This window comes from Pangasianodon hypophthalmus, chromosome 9 (genome assembly GCF_027358585.1).
Source record: "Pangasianodon hypophthalmus isolate fPanHyp1 chromosome 9, fPanHyp1.pri, whole genome shotgun sequence".
Lineage (NCBI taxonomy): Eukaryota > Metazoa > Chordata > Actinopteri > Siluriformes > Pangasiidae > Pangasianodon > Pangasianodon hypophthalmus.
Genome location: NC_069718.1, coordinates 978,781 through 996,214, shown reverse-complemented (window position 1 = coordinate 996,214; position 17,434 = coordinate 978,781). Strand labels below are relative to the sequence as shown.

At 39.8% G+C, this 17,434-nt stretch overlaps 3 gene segments (V, D, J or C); 1 reads left to right on the top strand and 2 right to left on the bottom strand.

The window, feature by feature from the left end:
- Positions 1-9,264: 9,264 nt before the first annotated feature.
- On the bottom strand, positions 9,265-10,883 carry LOC128318772 (Ig kappa chain V region K-25-like). The segment is given in 2 exon segments: positions 9,265-10,429; positions 10,558-10,883. Coding segments are annotated over 2 exon segments (441 nt in total).
- Positions 10,884-12,172: 1,289 nt separating this feature from the next.
- Positions 12,173-13,071, bottom strand: LOC117598127 (immunoglobulin kappa variable 3-15-like). The segment is given in 2 exon segments: positions 12,173-12,768; positions 12,875-13,071. Coding segments are annotated over 2 exon segments (405 nt in total).
- A 906-nt stretch (positions 13,072-13,977) lies between these two features.
- Positions 13,978-14,358, top strand: LOC117598141 (Ig kappa chain C region, B allele-like). The segment is given in 2 exon segments: positions 13,978-13,981; positions 14,039-14,358. Coding segments are annotated over 2 exon segments (324 nt in total).
- Positions 14,359-17,434: the final 3,076 nt, after the last annotated feature.

Here is a 17,434-nt window from a genome sequence, read left to right as displayed (position 1 = left end):
AGGTAAAGTGGATTGAGAGTATTACTGGGTAAAGTGAATGGTTTATTTGCCAATACTGTTATATTTCTTAAAATTATATTATTGAAAGTATAGTTTAACAGGAAAAATGTTTTCATTGTTCATGTCTTCCTTGGGATAAGATATTGTAAACTGTATACAGCACATTACTGAAATGATTCAAGGTAAAGCAGCATTGATGAAGTACTGCATCCGAGTCGTTCTTCTCAAATGTGCTCCTGTTGTAGGAGTACTACATGTAGATCAGATGTGTTTGGTGTAACTCCTTCAGGAGCGCTGGAGGTTATGTGATAATACCACCACTAATGTTAGCTTTCTATTTGGAAAAACTTATGACAGAAGAAAGGCGGCTTCTTCCTGTTCTGTTTATGGGCAGGAAGAAGAAAAGAACAGGCTGTTGCCTCGTCTGTGCTTATAACCGCTTATAACTGCAGTCAGCAGTTAATGACAATGCTAATATAGAAACTCTGACCAGATTGAGAAGTTGACTTCAGCTGTGCACCAGCTGGCCATGGATGTGAGTCCACACAGAGAGACGCTGGAACACATGAATGCTGAAATCAGAACATTTAAAGAAGAAAATGAGTCCCTGAGAGCAGCCTAGCTGACTGCAACCCTTACAGCTGGAGATGAGCACTGAAGCTGCACGGGGTGAGAGAGGAGGAGGGGAAGATGATCGATATTCTTGGCAAAGCTAGGGTTAGGGTTAGGACAACAAGACATTTTCTCATCAGATAAAATCTGAACTTAAAGGATGTCTCTGTAAATATCTGGATTCTATAATAATTGTAGGTGGGGATTTTAATGAGTGCTTTGATGATGCTTTAGATAGATTTAGATAGATTCCCTCCTAAATGTAATATAGACCCACAGACAAGCAATTCTCTTCTTCCATTATGATCTGATCTCTCTGATGCATACAAGGTAGTTTTTAACTCTAACACACTTGATCGTACTTCGTCCAATAGTCTTTTAACCTTAAGATCTAGAATCGAGCTTTTTTTAATTTCCACTTTAGCCTTTAATATTGTTAATATTATCTGATCACCAGCTTATGTCTTTAAAGTTGAACAGTGATGAGGACTTTCCTAGGATGAGAGGTTATTAAAAGTTTAACAAAGCTCTTCTGAAAGATGATGTATTTAACAATAGCACTACAGCACTAATTAAGGACATTTCTGCTGATAGCGCTATGGGAAATACATCGCTGTTAAGAAACGCAAACAGCTAAAGACCTCCAAAATAAATGTAGAGTTAGCTGTCTTTAGTAAAATGAATGTAATGTTAATGAAAGTTAATATTTGTAATGAGAAGGAATTAGAATTAAAAGAGCTAAAAATAACCAAATGCATTTAGACAAGGCCAAGCATGCAGTTGTAAGGTCTAGAGCCAAATGGCTCTAGAAAAGAACACTATTTATACTTTTGCTCTCCAAACCAGAAATGGCAAAAGGAAATCTCTGTCAGTTCTCAACATTTATGGAGTTTAATGTCCATATTAATATCTAACTTTGTCACTTCATTCTATGGAGGGCTATATTGTAACCCAGGTCAGAATTTCAGTACCTAAAAAAAGAGAAAATAATAATAAATAATATAGAATTTAATAACCTTTTTTTTATTCAAAATGGAAGATAAATGGAATGGAATAAATGGAAGATTTGCTCTATATATGCTCCCCTTGGGCCACATTATCCAGAAGCATAACTTATCATATCATTGTTATGCTGACGACACGCAACTTTATTTTCCTGTTAGTACAAACGACAGCTGTTCGGTGCAAAATCTATTTGATTGTCTCGGTGACATTACATGCTGGATGGACACGAATTTTTTTGCAGCTGAACAGTGATAAAGCTGAAATATCTTTGGTCCACCAGTCTCATCCGCTGGCATTGTTAATCAGCTAGGTACACTGTCTTCCAATGTGCGAGATTGCGTCAAAAACTTTGGTGTTATTCTAGATCCTTCACTGTGTTTTGATAAGAAGATTAATGCTGTTGTCATGAGCACCTTCTTTCAGTTGAGATCAATTGCTAAAATCAAGAAGATGCTATCTAATCAGGATCTGGAAACTGTTATTCATGCATTTATAACATCAAGGTTGGACTACTGTAATTCTCTTTATTTGAGGTTGGCTAAGACCGCTCTAGATCGCCTGCAAATGGTGCAAAATGCAGGAGCCAGACTTTTGACTGGCACCAGGAAGCGTGAGCACATTACTCCTGTGCTTGCCTCTCTACACTGGCTGAAGGACAATTTCCGCATTGAGTTCACAATTTTATTATTTTATATTATTAGTTTTTAAAGCTTTGCATGGGCTTGCTCCACCATACATATGTGATCTCCTTAGTCTGTACACTGCCCCAAGAGCTCTTTTATTCTCTATCTTTTAATTCAGTCTGAGCCTGGAAAATGTCCATTTGTCTCTCAGTATTTTGTATTGTTAAATGTTTTTGTGTATAGATTTGCTTTACACAACTTGTACAGCACTTTGGTTTCAACTTTAGTTGTTTTTAAATGTGCTTTATAAATGAATAAACTAAACTAAACTAAAAGCTAATAAGAAGTATAACCAAAGCTGCTATTCAAAAATATATTTAAATAATAATAATAATAAAAAAAATTAAACAACTAGGCACACAAGTGTGACATGTACAGGTGCCATGGAATCTGTGTGATACTCAGAACACGCAACGTTAAACATGAGGCGAGATGAGAGAAAGAAAAATAAGGAAAGAATAAAACAATTCTTTGAAATAAATTAATAGAGTGACATATGACATTGCAGAACCTCCGATTAATGATATTAGACCATTTTTAGAGTGGTGATGGCTGATTTTGAAGTGGATGCTAATCGATGTTGAACCTGTTGTCTATTGACATAGGCACTGTCATGGCACTGTTTTGTATAAAACAGGTAAGGTTTATGGTTTTGATTGAAAACTTGTGGAACTACGATGGCGAGCCACATGAGGATGACCGATCTGACTTTGTTTTGGTTTTTCTGTACTCCCATGCACTGAACAATTTAAAGGAACAAAAGTGCCTTCTAAAGTGTCTATACATTGGCTATTGAATGTATGCCTGAGTTATTGCTGTTATCGAATACTGTGGTTATGATCTGAGATTTTTTCACAGACATCACAGGCTAACTGACACAGAACTAGAAGAAGACCTAGACGATTTCTTTAATAAGCACACTCGTGTCTGTAGAAACATTCGTATAGACAATCCGAAGTCACCTTACCATAGAGACGTCATTGTTGAGTATGAAAGTTGTTCTGCCCTAGCGACTCTCGAACCTCTACTGCCTTAAACTTTCAAAAGTCCACACAATGTCTGTGAATTCATCAGACTTTTATCAAGTGTTTGTCTACTGGCAGTGACTGAACACTGTACTAATGCTGACTGAATGCTGATATACAGAACTGCAGAAGATAGCCAAGCTCAGTGGAAGAACTTTTGATGACCTTCTGAAAGAGCAGCTTTTCCAGACCACTGCATCAGCTGTTGGCAGTTTGTTAGATGCAGGTGAGCCAAAATCAGGTCCTGACTTGAGAGCTAGACTGTCTGGGTTGATACACTGGTGTGTTGGTTCTGCCTCAGTCAGCAAACAGGTTGCTAAGAATTACCTGCTCAAGCTGTTGACAGGTTGCCTCTCACACTTGATCATTCTGCCTGAACCACTGGTTCACTGCATGGGAATATGTGGGGCTGGAATTCCAGCTAGTGGTGGTTGGTAACCAAGGAAACACTGGAAAGAGTGAGCTGAGTGGACGTACAGTATGTCTGAGAGAGTTTTAGGCATACTCTTCCCAGGAAAGTAACTGAGCCCAATCCTCCTGGTTTTCGGCACAGAAAGAGTCCAAGAACCGGTCAATCTCTTGATTGGCTCTTTCGACTTGTCCATTGGTCATGAAGTCCAGGGCCAGAACAAGGGCTTTGTGGGGCACATTGGACTGAGTGCACATTATACAGGAGGATATGATATGGTGGATGTCCGGAAGCATCTGAGGCCACCAGTAATTATTCTGCAATAAAGCATGGGTTTTATGCAATCCTGGGTGTCCCATTGCTGGAGATGAATTAGCCCATGTGATGTGTTTCTCCCACAAACTGGGCACAACGCAGGTTTTCTGGTGGGACATGACATGAAAGGGAAGTGGTAGCTCAGTGGTTAAGACGTTGGACTTCTGCTTGGAAGGTTGAGAGTTCAAATCCCAGTACCACCAAGCTGCCACAGCAGGGCCCTTGAGCAGGGCCCTTTAGCAAGGCCCTTAATCCTCAACTGCTCAGTTGTACAAATGAGATAATTGTAAGTCACTCTGGATGTAGAAATGTAAATGACTCTGGTGCTGGTTGGCGATTGACCTTGGCAGTTTTATGGTCTAGATCCCAGATGAGGGTGCAGACAAAGCCTGAATCATGAAGGATGGGTACCACCTGGTGTTGCCTAGGAGTTGATGAGTGAATACAACCAGGTCGAAATGAAATATCTCTCTCTCACTTCACTGATTTCTCACTCTATCTCTCTCTCTCTGTCAGTTCTTCAGGTTAAGACTGCTTTTACAGCTGGGTGAGTTTGTGGGAGGAGATTAAAATCATACTTTCCTGCTATGAGCTATATTCCTTGGCATGAACCAGTAATGATACATGATCAGCTATCAACTGAACCACTTATTTAATATTTAACTAAAGTCTCTTTTTACCTCTGTAATATTGTTAGGATTAGGATACCCCTTGTGTTACTAGTAGGTGCTGGATATCTGGTACATCTGATATATCTGATCCTTGTATCACATTAAGGACTGACTATTACAGTTTAGTTTTCTCTGTCTTGATTAAGTGATAAAAATAACAAAATAGTGCAGCAGATCACTCAGATAAGGTCTGTGTCCTGGACCCTTTTTGCCGCAAGATGCCTCAGTTGTCTGAGTTTCTGATAATTCAGGGGCTTGACTTCAACTCTTCTACATTTCCTATTTAATGTTATTAAGAATGAAGGAATTGCTGGATTTGGTGGCCATGTCATCCTAGTTCTTCACCCCTGTCCTTTGTACCAGATACTGGCAGGAACACCCAGGGACTGGCCGTGGGAGTTTCAGATCCTCTGTTTTGGTCTCTGTAAAGCTCCTTCTACCTTTGAGACACAGATAGACAGGGTGTTGTTTAGTGTTCCACACAGTAAATGTCTACTTCATGGGTCCAATATTCTGACCAAAGCCAGCTTCTTCCAGTCAGTGCTAAAGGTGCTGCTGAGGGAACTGGGGAGAGGGTCAGTATTTTAAAAGTGGACAGGTACAGGAGATCAGGCAGAGGAGACAGTAGGGGGACTGAGCTCTGGTATACTGTGTGGACACACAGGACTGCACAAATCTGGCAGTGGTGTATGCAGTGGAGTGGAGGAGCCAGCAGGATTGACCCTGACCTTAAACAGTTAAAAGGATATGATTAAAGTGATGGCCTCTGCATCTTCTAGAGGTGGTGCAACATCAGCCACAGGTGAGTAGAAGCAGCAGGCCATGGCTTTTAAGCTCCTTAATGAATTAATGCTTAGGGTTACACATTGAAACTCCAGGGACTGGTCACTTTGGGGTTATTTGAACACTTAGAAATGTTTTATTCAGGGTTTGGAGTGCAAAAGGCCTTTTAGAAGAGCCCCAGTTGAAATGATAATATCTGGAGGAATTTTACAGCTGAGAACATGATGTGAGTTTAAAACCTCAGAAGAAGAAATGTGCTCTAAACTGGAAATATCATGGGTGGGAAATTGCAGGTTTATTAAAAGAACAGTGATGCTTCTGTCCAGGTGCTTTTCTGTGGACAAACGTGGCACTCCAACTTTTTTCAGTTACTGAAAAAAAACTACAGTTTAAGTAAAACTACAGTTACTGCTGCAGCTCTGAGCGCTCTGAGAGTCTGACTGGAGCTGAGATGTTTAAGTCTGAGATGTCAGTCATGTTCATTACCATTTCAGTGATTGGCAGATAGATAATATTATAGACATATACAGCACAGTGTGCTCCATAATGTTTGGGACAAAACATAATTTATATTTATATGCCTCTGTATTCCACATTTTAAAATTTGTACTCAAACTATCCACATGCATTTAAAGTGGACATTCTCAGATTTTAATAAAGAATATTTTTATACATTTTAGTTTTACGATGTAGAAATTACAGCATTATACATAAGCCTCCATTTCAAGGTATCATAATGTTGGGGCGTCTCGGGTGTTTGTGATTACTCAGGTGTGTTTAATTGATTCATTAGTGCAGATATAAAACAGATTTCAGAATCTAGTCTTGATTTGAGGCTTTTGGTCCAGAAACACTCTTCAGGAGGCGGATGTGGATCAATGATTTTCTGTCCACAGAAGACTTCAAGAACAGAAATACAGAGGCTACACTGCAAGATGTAAGCCACTAGTTAGCCACAAAAACAGGATGGCCAGGATAGAGTTTAATAAAAAGTACTGAAAAGAGTTTGCACTGTATCTACATTTCATAGAGAAACACTTGACTGCTGCATTTTAATGAAATTTTAGGGTGATGTGGATGTGCTTTTCAATATGTTATGGCCAGAAATTGCAAATGAGAGCTCAAATAAACACATGTGGCATTGGGGCTGTTCCCTTAATGCCTACTACATTTTCTAGTCTATCTTTCTAGTCTATCTAGAGAATAGCATGATAAATGGTTTCAAAAGCTGCACTAAGGTCAAGCAGCACAAGCAAGGAGACAAAACCCTGATCAGAGGCCATTTATGATGATACTCTAGGCATTATCAAGTTCAAGTTCAGTTTATTTATATAGCACATATAAAAGTGTGTGGGACTAAAAGAAGATTCTGATCGCTAGATCTTAAACTTCTGAAAGGAGTATATGGGTGCAACAATTCGGATAAGTAAGTGGGGGCTTGATCATGTAATGATTTATATACAAATAAAAGAATTTTAAAATCGATTCTGAATTTGATAGGCAGCCAATGGAGGGTCCTCAGAATTGGAGTAATGTGAGCGCTTTTACGGCAATTATGAAGGAATCTGGCAGCAGCATTTTGCACTAGTTGAAGGCGAGCAATTTGAGACTTTGAACTACCACGGTATAGTGAATTGCAGTAGTCCAAGCGTGAGGTAATAAAAGCGTGAACAGCCATCTCTAAGGTTTTATGATTTAGAAAAGGTTTGACAGCAGACGAAGTTGATAAAAACTAGAACCTATTACAGAGGAGATATGTTTGTCAAGGTTTAAAGATTCATCTAACAGAACGCCCAAGTTCCGTACACGTGATGAACTAAAAAGAGATAGACTACCCAGTTGTAAGCTGGTTGCCTGATAGTTGTCAGTGGGGCCAAAAACGATCATCTCAGTTTTATCTTCATTTAAGGATAAGAAATTTTGGGCTAACCAAGATTTAACTTCATCTAGACATCTTAATAAAGATGTAAATGCTGAAGGATCATTTCTCTTGATTGGTAAATAGATTTGGGTATCGTCGGCATAAAAATGAAAGGACACCCCATGTCTTCTTAGAATGGAACCCAAAGGTAGCATGTACAGAGAGAAAAGAGAAGGCGCCAAGATCGAGCCTCGAGGAAGACCACAGGCTACATGGGCAACAGAAGAGGAAAAATTACCTAACTTGACTAAAGATTTTCTGTCAGAAAGATATGACTGAAACCACTTAAGGACGGTTCCTTTTATCCCCACATAGGACTCTAATCTAGATATCAGAGTAGAGTGGTCAATAGTATCGAATGCTGCTGATAGATCTAAGAGCACAAGGACTACAGAATCGCCAGAGTCCGTAGATAAAAAATGTCGTTTAACACTCTCAAGAGGGCAGATTCAGTACTGTGAGCCGACTTAAAAATGCCGTTGCTTTTTTAGCTGGTCGAACACAATTTTTTCCAATACCTTTGAAATGAATGGTAATACAGAAATAGGGCGAAAATTGTTCAGAACAGAAGGATCTAGTGAAGGCTTCTTGAGTAACGGAGTGAAAGTAGCCACTTTAAGGGCAGCAGGGACAGAGCCGATAAAAAGACACTTATTGTAAAAAGACACTAATCCTGGCCCAAAAGAGTCAATAATTGATTTTAAAAATTTAGGGTGTATGATATCGAGAGAGCAAAAAAAATGATATCTTTAAGTAGTTGCAGGGAAATAGGATCAAAACTATCCCAGGAGGCAGAATGCAACAACGGGATTGAGGGTTCAGTATGAGAAGAGCTTACTTTGGGTCTCAAATTAGAGATTTTGTCAATAAAAAATCTCAAGAAGCTTTCACATATAGCATCAGAAGCAGCAGAGATCATATTAACCGGAGGATTTACAACAGAATTAATAACTGAAAATAAAACCTTAGGTCTAGAATGATTATTCATGATTAGGTTAGAAAAATATATAGCTTTGGCAGACTTAACAGCACTCTGATAAACCGATAAACTGTCTTTAAACAACTGGAATGAAATATGTAATTTGTCCTTTTTTCCATTTCCGCTCGGCCTTTCTACAAGCTTGTCTTAAAAGTCGAATATCAGAGCTGAGCCACGGTTCAGATTTAGGTTTGGGCTTATAAGGCTTGAGCGGAGCGGTGACATTTAGGACATCCAGCCAGGCAGAGTTTAATAGACAAAGATGTTGGTCAGCATCCAAGTCAGGTAACGATGAATCCAAGAGCAAATGTGAACAGGATTCCATGAAGTACTGATTAACATTTGAGCCAAACTGAGGAGAATGTCTCGGTCCTAATGTTATATCTTTTGTAGTGAAATGAGAAAGATTAGGGAGAGACATAGAAAATAAAATCGGCCTATGGTCCGAAAGCATAAAGTCAGATGCAACAATATCACTGATTGCAAACCCGTGAGAAAGTACAAGGTCCAAAGTATGACCCTGAATGTGAGTGGAGTCTTTTATCCACTGGACCAGGCTGAAAGACTCAATGAGCCTGAGAAACTCCTTTGATAGAGGTTTAGACTGACAACATACGTGGATGTTAAACTCACCCACCAATAAAAAGCGGTCATAGTTTGTGGCGATATTACCGATGAATTCAGTGAATTGCTGTATGAAATCCTTGACTGAGTGTGGAGGACGGTAAATCACTCCTAGCATACAGGGCCATTCCAGTCAAGATGTAGAAGCTGAGCTTCAAAGCTGGTAAATACACTTACTGGAACTGACCGGCATCGCGCAAGAAAAGAGTTTTTTAAAGTAGTGACTAATCCACCCCCTTGTCTGTTTGGACGGGGAGAGTTAAAAAATGTACAGTCAGTTGGAACTGATTCAGAAAACGTGGTTAAATCACCAACCTTTCTCCAGGATTCAGTGATAAACATAAAATCCAGACTATGAGAGGAGAAGAAGTCATTTAAATGCAATACTTTTTTGTTCTGCAGCAGCTTGTGAGAAATGTTTGTTTTGTGGCTCATCTCATTGTGTAAGGTAAGGAGAATTGTGAACGGTGAAATGTTCATTAAATGCTTATTCAGTGACTGTTTTTGTGGTTTTTGTATTTTTGAAAAAGAGTGCTTTGTGTATGCTTAGTGTGGTAGTGATCTGTGTGTGTGTTTGTGTGGAGTAGTGAGTGTGTGTGTATGTGTATGTGTGTGAATTAGTGATTGTGTTTGTGTGTGTCTGTGTGTGAAGTAGTGAGTGTTTGTGTGTGTGTGTGGAGTAGTGAGAGTGTGCGTGTGTGGAGTAATGTTTGTTTGTGTATATGTGTGTGTGTGTTTGCTTGGAGTAGTGTAGTTTGTGTGTGTGTGTGTGTGTATAGAGTAGTGAGCGTGCGTGTGTATGTGTGTGTGTGTGTTCTCCTCCACAGTGTGTGTCATTGTGTGTGTGGGTGTCTGTGCAGAGTAGTGAGTGTGTTGTGTTTGTGTGTGTGTGTGGAGTAGTGAGGGTGTGTTTCTGTGTGTGTGTGCTTGGGGTAGTGAGTTTGTTGTGTGTGTGTGTGTGTGTCACTGTGCTGTATCACATCGTCCCCCTCAGCACCTGCAGTAGGTCCCAGCTGCAGCAGTCACACTCACCCAGGTTTTTGTACGACGCTCTAACACTGTGTGAACACATTGCTACTACTGATATAATGGTAACTCTGACAGTAATAATCTCCAGCATCTTCAGCCTGGACTCCACTGATGGTCAGAGTGAAATCAGATCCAGATCCACTGCCACTGAAACGAGCTGAAATACCTGATGCTCTAGTGCTACCTAAATAGATCAGGAGTTTAGGAGCTTCTCCAGCTTTCTGCTGATACCAGGACAAACAGTCATAGCTGCTCCAGCCACTAGCATAGCGGTAAACAGCAGGACTGGTTTTACAGCTGATGGTGAGTGTGTCTCCTGGAGAAACAGATTTCACTGCAGGACTCTGAGTCACAGTCACCTGACCTCTGGATCCTGAAAAAAATAAGAAGAATAAATTCGTTCCCTACATTTAATAATGATGTGGAGTTTGAAGTTCATCTAGTCGGCCTACTTCACATGGATTTGTCAGCTGAACAGTAGAAGATAAAACATTGTGTTACCTCGAGCGCAGAGGGCCAGTGTGCAGATGAAGACGCTGATCAAACTCATGGTTGCTGTGGGTGAAGTCGCTGAGCAGCAGCTCTCAGTCATGAAGTGTTAAAGTCACAGGGCTATAAACACTCGCAGAGCGCTGAAGCATGAGCTGCTAATGCAAAGTGGAACCTCTCTCTATGGAAACGTGTGTGTGTGTGTGTGTGTGTGTGTGTGTGGTCACTGTAGTGTAACTGATGTTTTTAATAAGAGACTTTTCCAGCTTCACAAGAGGCTGCATGAAGACACAGCTACTGAACAGGCATGGTTACCACACAGGAACGGCATGTGGCTTTGGGCATTTTTTCAAACTCTTTTGCAGTGAAAGAGAGAGGGGAAATATCAAGGGTTCCTTGTATTGGAACTACGTACAAAGTTGTTTTCCCACCAACAAGTTTATTAAGATAAGAGCCTGTAGAGCTCTCTGCCTCAGGGGGAACAAGGCACACTTTTCTTTGTCCAGATCCACCAACAGAGAAAATACATTAAACAGGAGGTAAGAGACTCATTCTGGAATATTCTTACAAAGGAAGTTGAGATTAATGGGCTTCATTTATCAAACTGGATATGAATGGATTTATTCATAAATCATTCACAGGAGCATTTACACAAGAAATTTGGTGTTCATGAAAATCCCATTAGTTCAGTAAAATGTTCGTATCTTTCATTTCAGTCCTGAGTTTATGTAAATTTATGCATAAAGGGGAGTCAATAATGTAAATTGAAGATCGCTGGTCAACACAAATCCGTAAATGAATATAAATATGACTAGTGATTCAATGAAGAAGAAATGCCACTGTGTAAAAGAAGGACGCTCGGGTCTGTGCAAACATTTACACACAACTTTACTAAAGGATTGATAAATGAGGCCCAGTGTGTGTATCTTACTCTTATTAAAGATTTAAACCATTCTGATTTATTTACCAGATTCAGATGTTCTACATTATTTCAGCATTTAACACACTGGACTATAAAGCAATTTCTGACAAATAAAACCTTTATGTTTCAAACCAATAAAGTCAGAGATTGTTGTTTCCTCCTAAGTATATTTATCTTTTATCACCCAGGTGCTCTGACAGGAGCTGATTGTCTGCTCTTTTAGCTCAGAATATAATCAGGGTAAAGGAAGTAAGAGCTTTATAGGCACAGATGTTTGAAATGCCTAATGTCTAATATTACACACTTTGCCATATTTCACTCCAGAGATGGAGTCTGTATCTGCTGGGGTGGAGGGGTTTGGCCTCCAGTCTGCCTCTGCTTTGCAAAATGTACAGAGAGAATGTACTGGCTAATACTGTAATGACAATGACACCATAAATACAGTCATTACATCATCACGTAGACCTGCATCAAACTGGCTTCACATTTAGCTTCAGTCAAATGAAGCTTTATGTTTTATTGTGGTGATTTTTTCCTTCACCAGGAACTCAGGTCATGTATGTTTAAGGTATTCAATTCAGTTCAGTTTGATTTATATGGGGTAGAAAAGGAGACTGTTTTGTGGTTAAACTTTACAGATGAGGAGAAAATGAATAGTAAAATATAGAAGAATATAGAAATGAATGTTGACTCTTATTGAAAGATCCTGCACTACATTGTGTGTTACAGTAGTGTGTAGTAGACACTGCTCCTCTTAGCAGAAGGTGGAAATCATCATATACCATTATACACATCAGCTGATTTTTCATCACAGAAGGAACAGCTGATTAAGAGTTTTCTGCTTTTCAGGAATGATTATTTTTTAAACATGAACACGTTTGATGATGTTCAGTGGAGTGCAGCTTTAGCAGCTCTGCAGCTGTTCTCAGATCAGTGTGTGTTTCTGACTCAGAGCACTTCCTCTACAGCTGAGGGAGGTTTTTGTACGGTGCTATAACACTGTGTGTACCCGCTGTTATACTGCTGACAGTAATAATCTCCTGCATCTTCAGTCTGAACTCCAGAGATTTTTAGACTAAACTGTGTTCCATATCCACTGCCACTGAAACGATCTGGAATCCCAGACTGACGAGTAGATGCAGCATAGATCAGGAGTTTAGGAGCTTCTCCAGGTTTCTGCAGGTACCAGGCGAGGTAACTGCTAACACTCTGACTGGTTCTACAGGTGAGAGTAACAGATTCTCCTGGAGAAACAGACTGAGATCCTGGAGACTGAGTCACGACGATTTCCCCAAAGGACTCTAAAGAAAAGGATGCAGAGTTAAAATAATGGAAACAAATGTAGTAATGAGTGTGAGAGTGATTTGATGGTTTGTATGAATAATAAAAGTAAAGAGAGTGTCTCACGGTGAGCGAGGAGTCCCAGTGTCCCCAGCAGTAGAATCAGTACCATCATCATTGTGCTGCGTGTCAGTGGCTCTGAAAGGACTGAACACACTCTGATCAGCACTACAGCTCTTAAAGTGTGTGCAGCAGTGACACAGCACACATATGCAAACACCACAACTGTGTGTGTGTGTGTGTGTGTGTGTGTGTGTGTGTGTGTGTGTGTGTGTGTGGTCACTGTAGTGTAACAGAGGTTTTTGTACGACGGCTTCATTAGAATGTATCACTGTGGTTCACTTTCGGTGGAGGAACCAAACTCATCATCAAAAGTAAGTCTCTCTTCTTTATTTAAAATTCTATAAATTTATTTCATTGTTAATCAGAAAATTGAATAAAGTTTAGACAAATAGAAAATTATTTATGTTGAACTCTAGTAAGTAAATAATTTAGGCATCATAAAAAAAATCACTATTTATTTATTTATTTATTTATTTATAAAGAATGAAGTGGATTTTTTTGATAAAGAGACACAGTCACAGTAAAATAAAAATAACACTAAAGACAGAAAAAGTCAGGAGTTAGCTGTTAGCTGAATAAGTCTGCAGTGTGTTCCTCAGTAAACAGAGCACTTTTACATTCACAGCTTATTAAGTTCATATTGTGTGCTGTGAAGGACGTGGTATAAAACTTCATCCTGTGCCTGTGAGCCTTCTATAATTTTACTGATGTACTGATGTTGAATCTCTAAACAAAGAGAAACAGTGTGTAGAAAGGTGGATGTGGTGTGATGTGGTTATTTCCATCACTGGACTGATTTCTCAGCCTTTTTGCCAGATATGTGATTTGTAACAGAGTAAATCTTGTTCTCAGGAAACTCAAAGGGAAGGTGTGATGTTGCATTTTCCAGCCCTGATTCTGTGGAATATCAGTGTATTTACATCATCAGTGTATTTATTTTTCTGTAGGACTACATGTAAAAGTAACAGAACAGCTTAGGAGGACTGGAATACACTCCCAGAATAAAGCTGATCAAAGTCCGAGTGGCTCCACAATATAACGAGTAACTAGTAAATGTTCTCCTGCTGAGTAGTTCTACTGAACTGCAGTAATGTGAATAAGCAGTAATGAGTAAATGTTGTGTAAGCGTGTGTAAATGTGTGTTTATTGTGTGTTTGTGGTCTCCAGCCGGTCCCACGGTGAAGCCCTCCGTGTCTCTGCTCCCTCCCTCCTCTCTGCAGCTGTGTGAGGGATCGGCCTCGCTGCTCTGCCTGCTGTCTGCCTACTCTCCACAGGGGGCGCTGGTGAGCTGGACAGTGGACGGCTCCCAGGTGAAGGACGGGGTTCTGACCAGCGCAGAAGAACAGAAGAAGGACGGTTACACACGCAGCAGCACCCTGACCCTCAGCAAAGCACTCTGGGAAAAGGGGGAGGAGTTTGTCTGTACGGTCTCCCATGCCGGCGTCAATCATCCGGTCACGTTCAGAAAGAGCCAGTGTGAAGCCTAACAGCTCCAAGATACAATTTAACACTGAGCTGCTTACACATCCATCTACAATAGAGTTTCAGTTCTACACAATGCTGACATTTCTGTCTTTACTCTCTTCACTGTCCTGTTGCTCTTCCTGTAGTTTTGCTCTGCTGAAATAAAGCTTCATTTTGGACATTGTGTGTTCTTTTATTAGAGTTAATAGTCATTATCAGTGTGATGAGAGAGTGTGTGTAGCTGTAGATTCAGTGCTGTGTGTTGTGCTTCAGTGAGTTTGGCTGAAGGAAGTTGAACATCTGGTGAAAGTGCTGCTCTATTCTGGGAGAAAGAGGATCACTCAGCCGTCTTCATGTAAATCTCTCTCTCACTTCACTGATCTCTCTCTCTCTCTCTCTCTCTCTCTGGCAGTTTTTCTGGTTAAGACTGCTTTTATACAGCTGGGTGGGTTTGCGGGTGGAGGTTAAAAATCATAATTTTCCTGCTATGAGCTATATTCCTTGGCATGAATCTGCAATGATTCATAGTTATAGTTATAGTATAGTTGTTAGTACTAATAAATATCATTTGTAATTTGGAGTGTGGCTGTGGGAATATGTATTCATTCCCACAGCCACTAAGAGCATTAGTGAGGTCAGGCACTGATGTTGGGAAGTCGAGGAGGTCTGGGGTGCAGTCGGTGCTCCAGTTCATGTTAATGTGATTAAAAAAAATGCCTATGAGTACCAACTGGATTTCTATGAAATTTAACAAGATATATTCAAATAAACATAACATGAATTGACATGAATGACTTTAGCAAAAGAATTGCAGAATAAAAGCACATTGAAGGTGTGATGCTGTGCAAAGAATGAGTGCTTGTGGTTGCATTATATAGAGTCCATAATTAGAAGGTAACTGGAGCCTATATGTCACCTTGAAGAGCCCCATGTAACATGATGAGAACTTCTCAGATGCAGAATATTTGTGGATAACTGATCTCTATCCTGGAGCCTCCCTGCAGTTATCTAATTGTTGCTCCACCTGAACGTGAGGGATTAACTACCATACTAAAGCCATTCATTTAATACTGGGACCTCCACATGGGCTGGGTTCCATAAGACCAGAGGTGGTTGGGAACTGTAGGCACTTTCTCAGTGTTGGACATTTTTTTAGTTCTTACCCTTGCTGTGGCAGCAACTCTATAGATGGCAACAGCCTGAGTTGAATAGTGTAATGCAACCTACAACACTGAATGCACTCCTTTGCATGGCACCTTTTATACCAGGCACTATGACTGATTTGGAGCACGGATTTGGACACACTCCAGCTCACCTTTGGCTGAAGTCTGTGGTTTATGTTCTGGATAAATATCACAATCAGATTGGTTTTGAATATATGCCTTAGGTTGATGGTTGTGTCATGTTGCTAGTGTTCTGACCAGAATCACTGGTCACTATGCCCAGATGTTTGCTGTCCAAGTGCTGAGTGCAGGTGCACTGATGACTCACTAGTAAGGACATGTGCTGACTCCCTGCGAGGTGGTTTTTTATGATCTGTGAGGTGTGGTTATATTATTTCACTCTGTCTGATGTGTTCAAATCAACCATGCAGAATTTGCCTTGCATGCTGGGGTCACTCTTTAAACCTGCTGCCAAAGCACCCCTGAATAGCACGTCATGGGTTTCATAATTACAATGAAGGCAAAAATAGACCTTTGTGTAGCACCTTTAGGACACTACACTATAGGACACTATAGGAGATGAGTTAAAGGAAAAATTTAGAATCCCTTGTAAGTTAGGTAACAGGGACTACTCCAATGGTTGTTTGATTGTGTTGGTAGTTTCAAATTTGTGTTCTGTTTTTCAAGTTCTTCTTTCTTTTTTCAGCTCAGTAACTTGTACAGAAATTGGCATACATGCTGATTTCCTGATTGTTAAATCAGGATTTACAGGCATCATATTAGCTTAGAACATTATGGTGGGTAATCAGTTGAAGCTAAGCACATTGAATGTCAGGGGGTCCCTAGTCCCATTAAGAAGAAAAAAAATGTGTTATTTGAAAAAAGAAAAGATTGATATTGCACTTCTACCAGAAACCCATCTAGATGACATAGAACATTCAAATTTGCAATGAGGAGGCTTTGAACATGTGTTCTTTTCATTCTTCTCATCTAAAAGCAGGGGCATAGCAATGTTATTGAGAAAGGGCTTACTCTTCCAATTAGAAGACTATGTAAAAGATAAACATGGTCGATATGTCTATAATGAACATTGTCCTCCAGCTTATCCGTCAGACTTAATCACTCAAGTATTTGTGGAGTTTTCAGAGACGAATTTAGAGAATATTATAGTAGGGGGCCTTTCAACTGTATCCTAAACCCTGTTATGGATAGATTTCCCCACAATACAGCACTATTCTCTTCACAAGCAAATTCTTCAAAGACCAGGGATCTGGGTTTTGTCAAAGAATTTACCTTCTATTCATCTCTCCATAGGTGTCACACAAGGATAGATTTTTTTTATTCCCACGACTTCATTGGATTCTGTAGTTGATAGTAATACTGAGAATATAGTCATATCAGATCAGTCGTGTTACCTTATGTTTTAGATGGAAAGGTGGCTATGGACAGACTAGATACTGGAGACTAAATGTAACCTTTTTGAAAGACTTCTCATTCACATCTTACTTCAGAACCAAGTTTAAGCCCTTTCACTCTGTCAATCGTAGGTCGAACGATAACCCTGATCTTCTGTGGGCTTATACTAAAGGATTAATTATTTCATTTTCTGCCAGTAAGAGATAAAAATTTAGGGAGAAGCAGGAAGTATTAGAGAACGACAGAGTAATGAAAGAAGAGGCATACTTTAAAACTCCCCTCTCCCATGCTATTGAAAGAGATAACTGCTCTCAGATCCACCCTGGAATCACATTTGACACAACACTCTGAGAAATTACATTTGTCAAGCAAAAATATTACGAGCTTGGGGATAAACCAGGAAAGTACTTGACATATCTTATTAATAGATCTGTATTTCAATATATTACATTTATTACTGACTCTGATGGAAATCAGTTGTATCATCACACGAGGATCAAAGAGTTCTTTAAAGAATTCT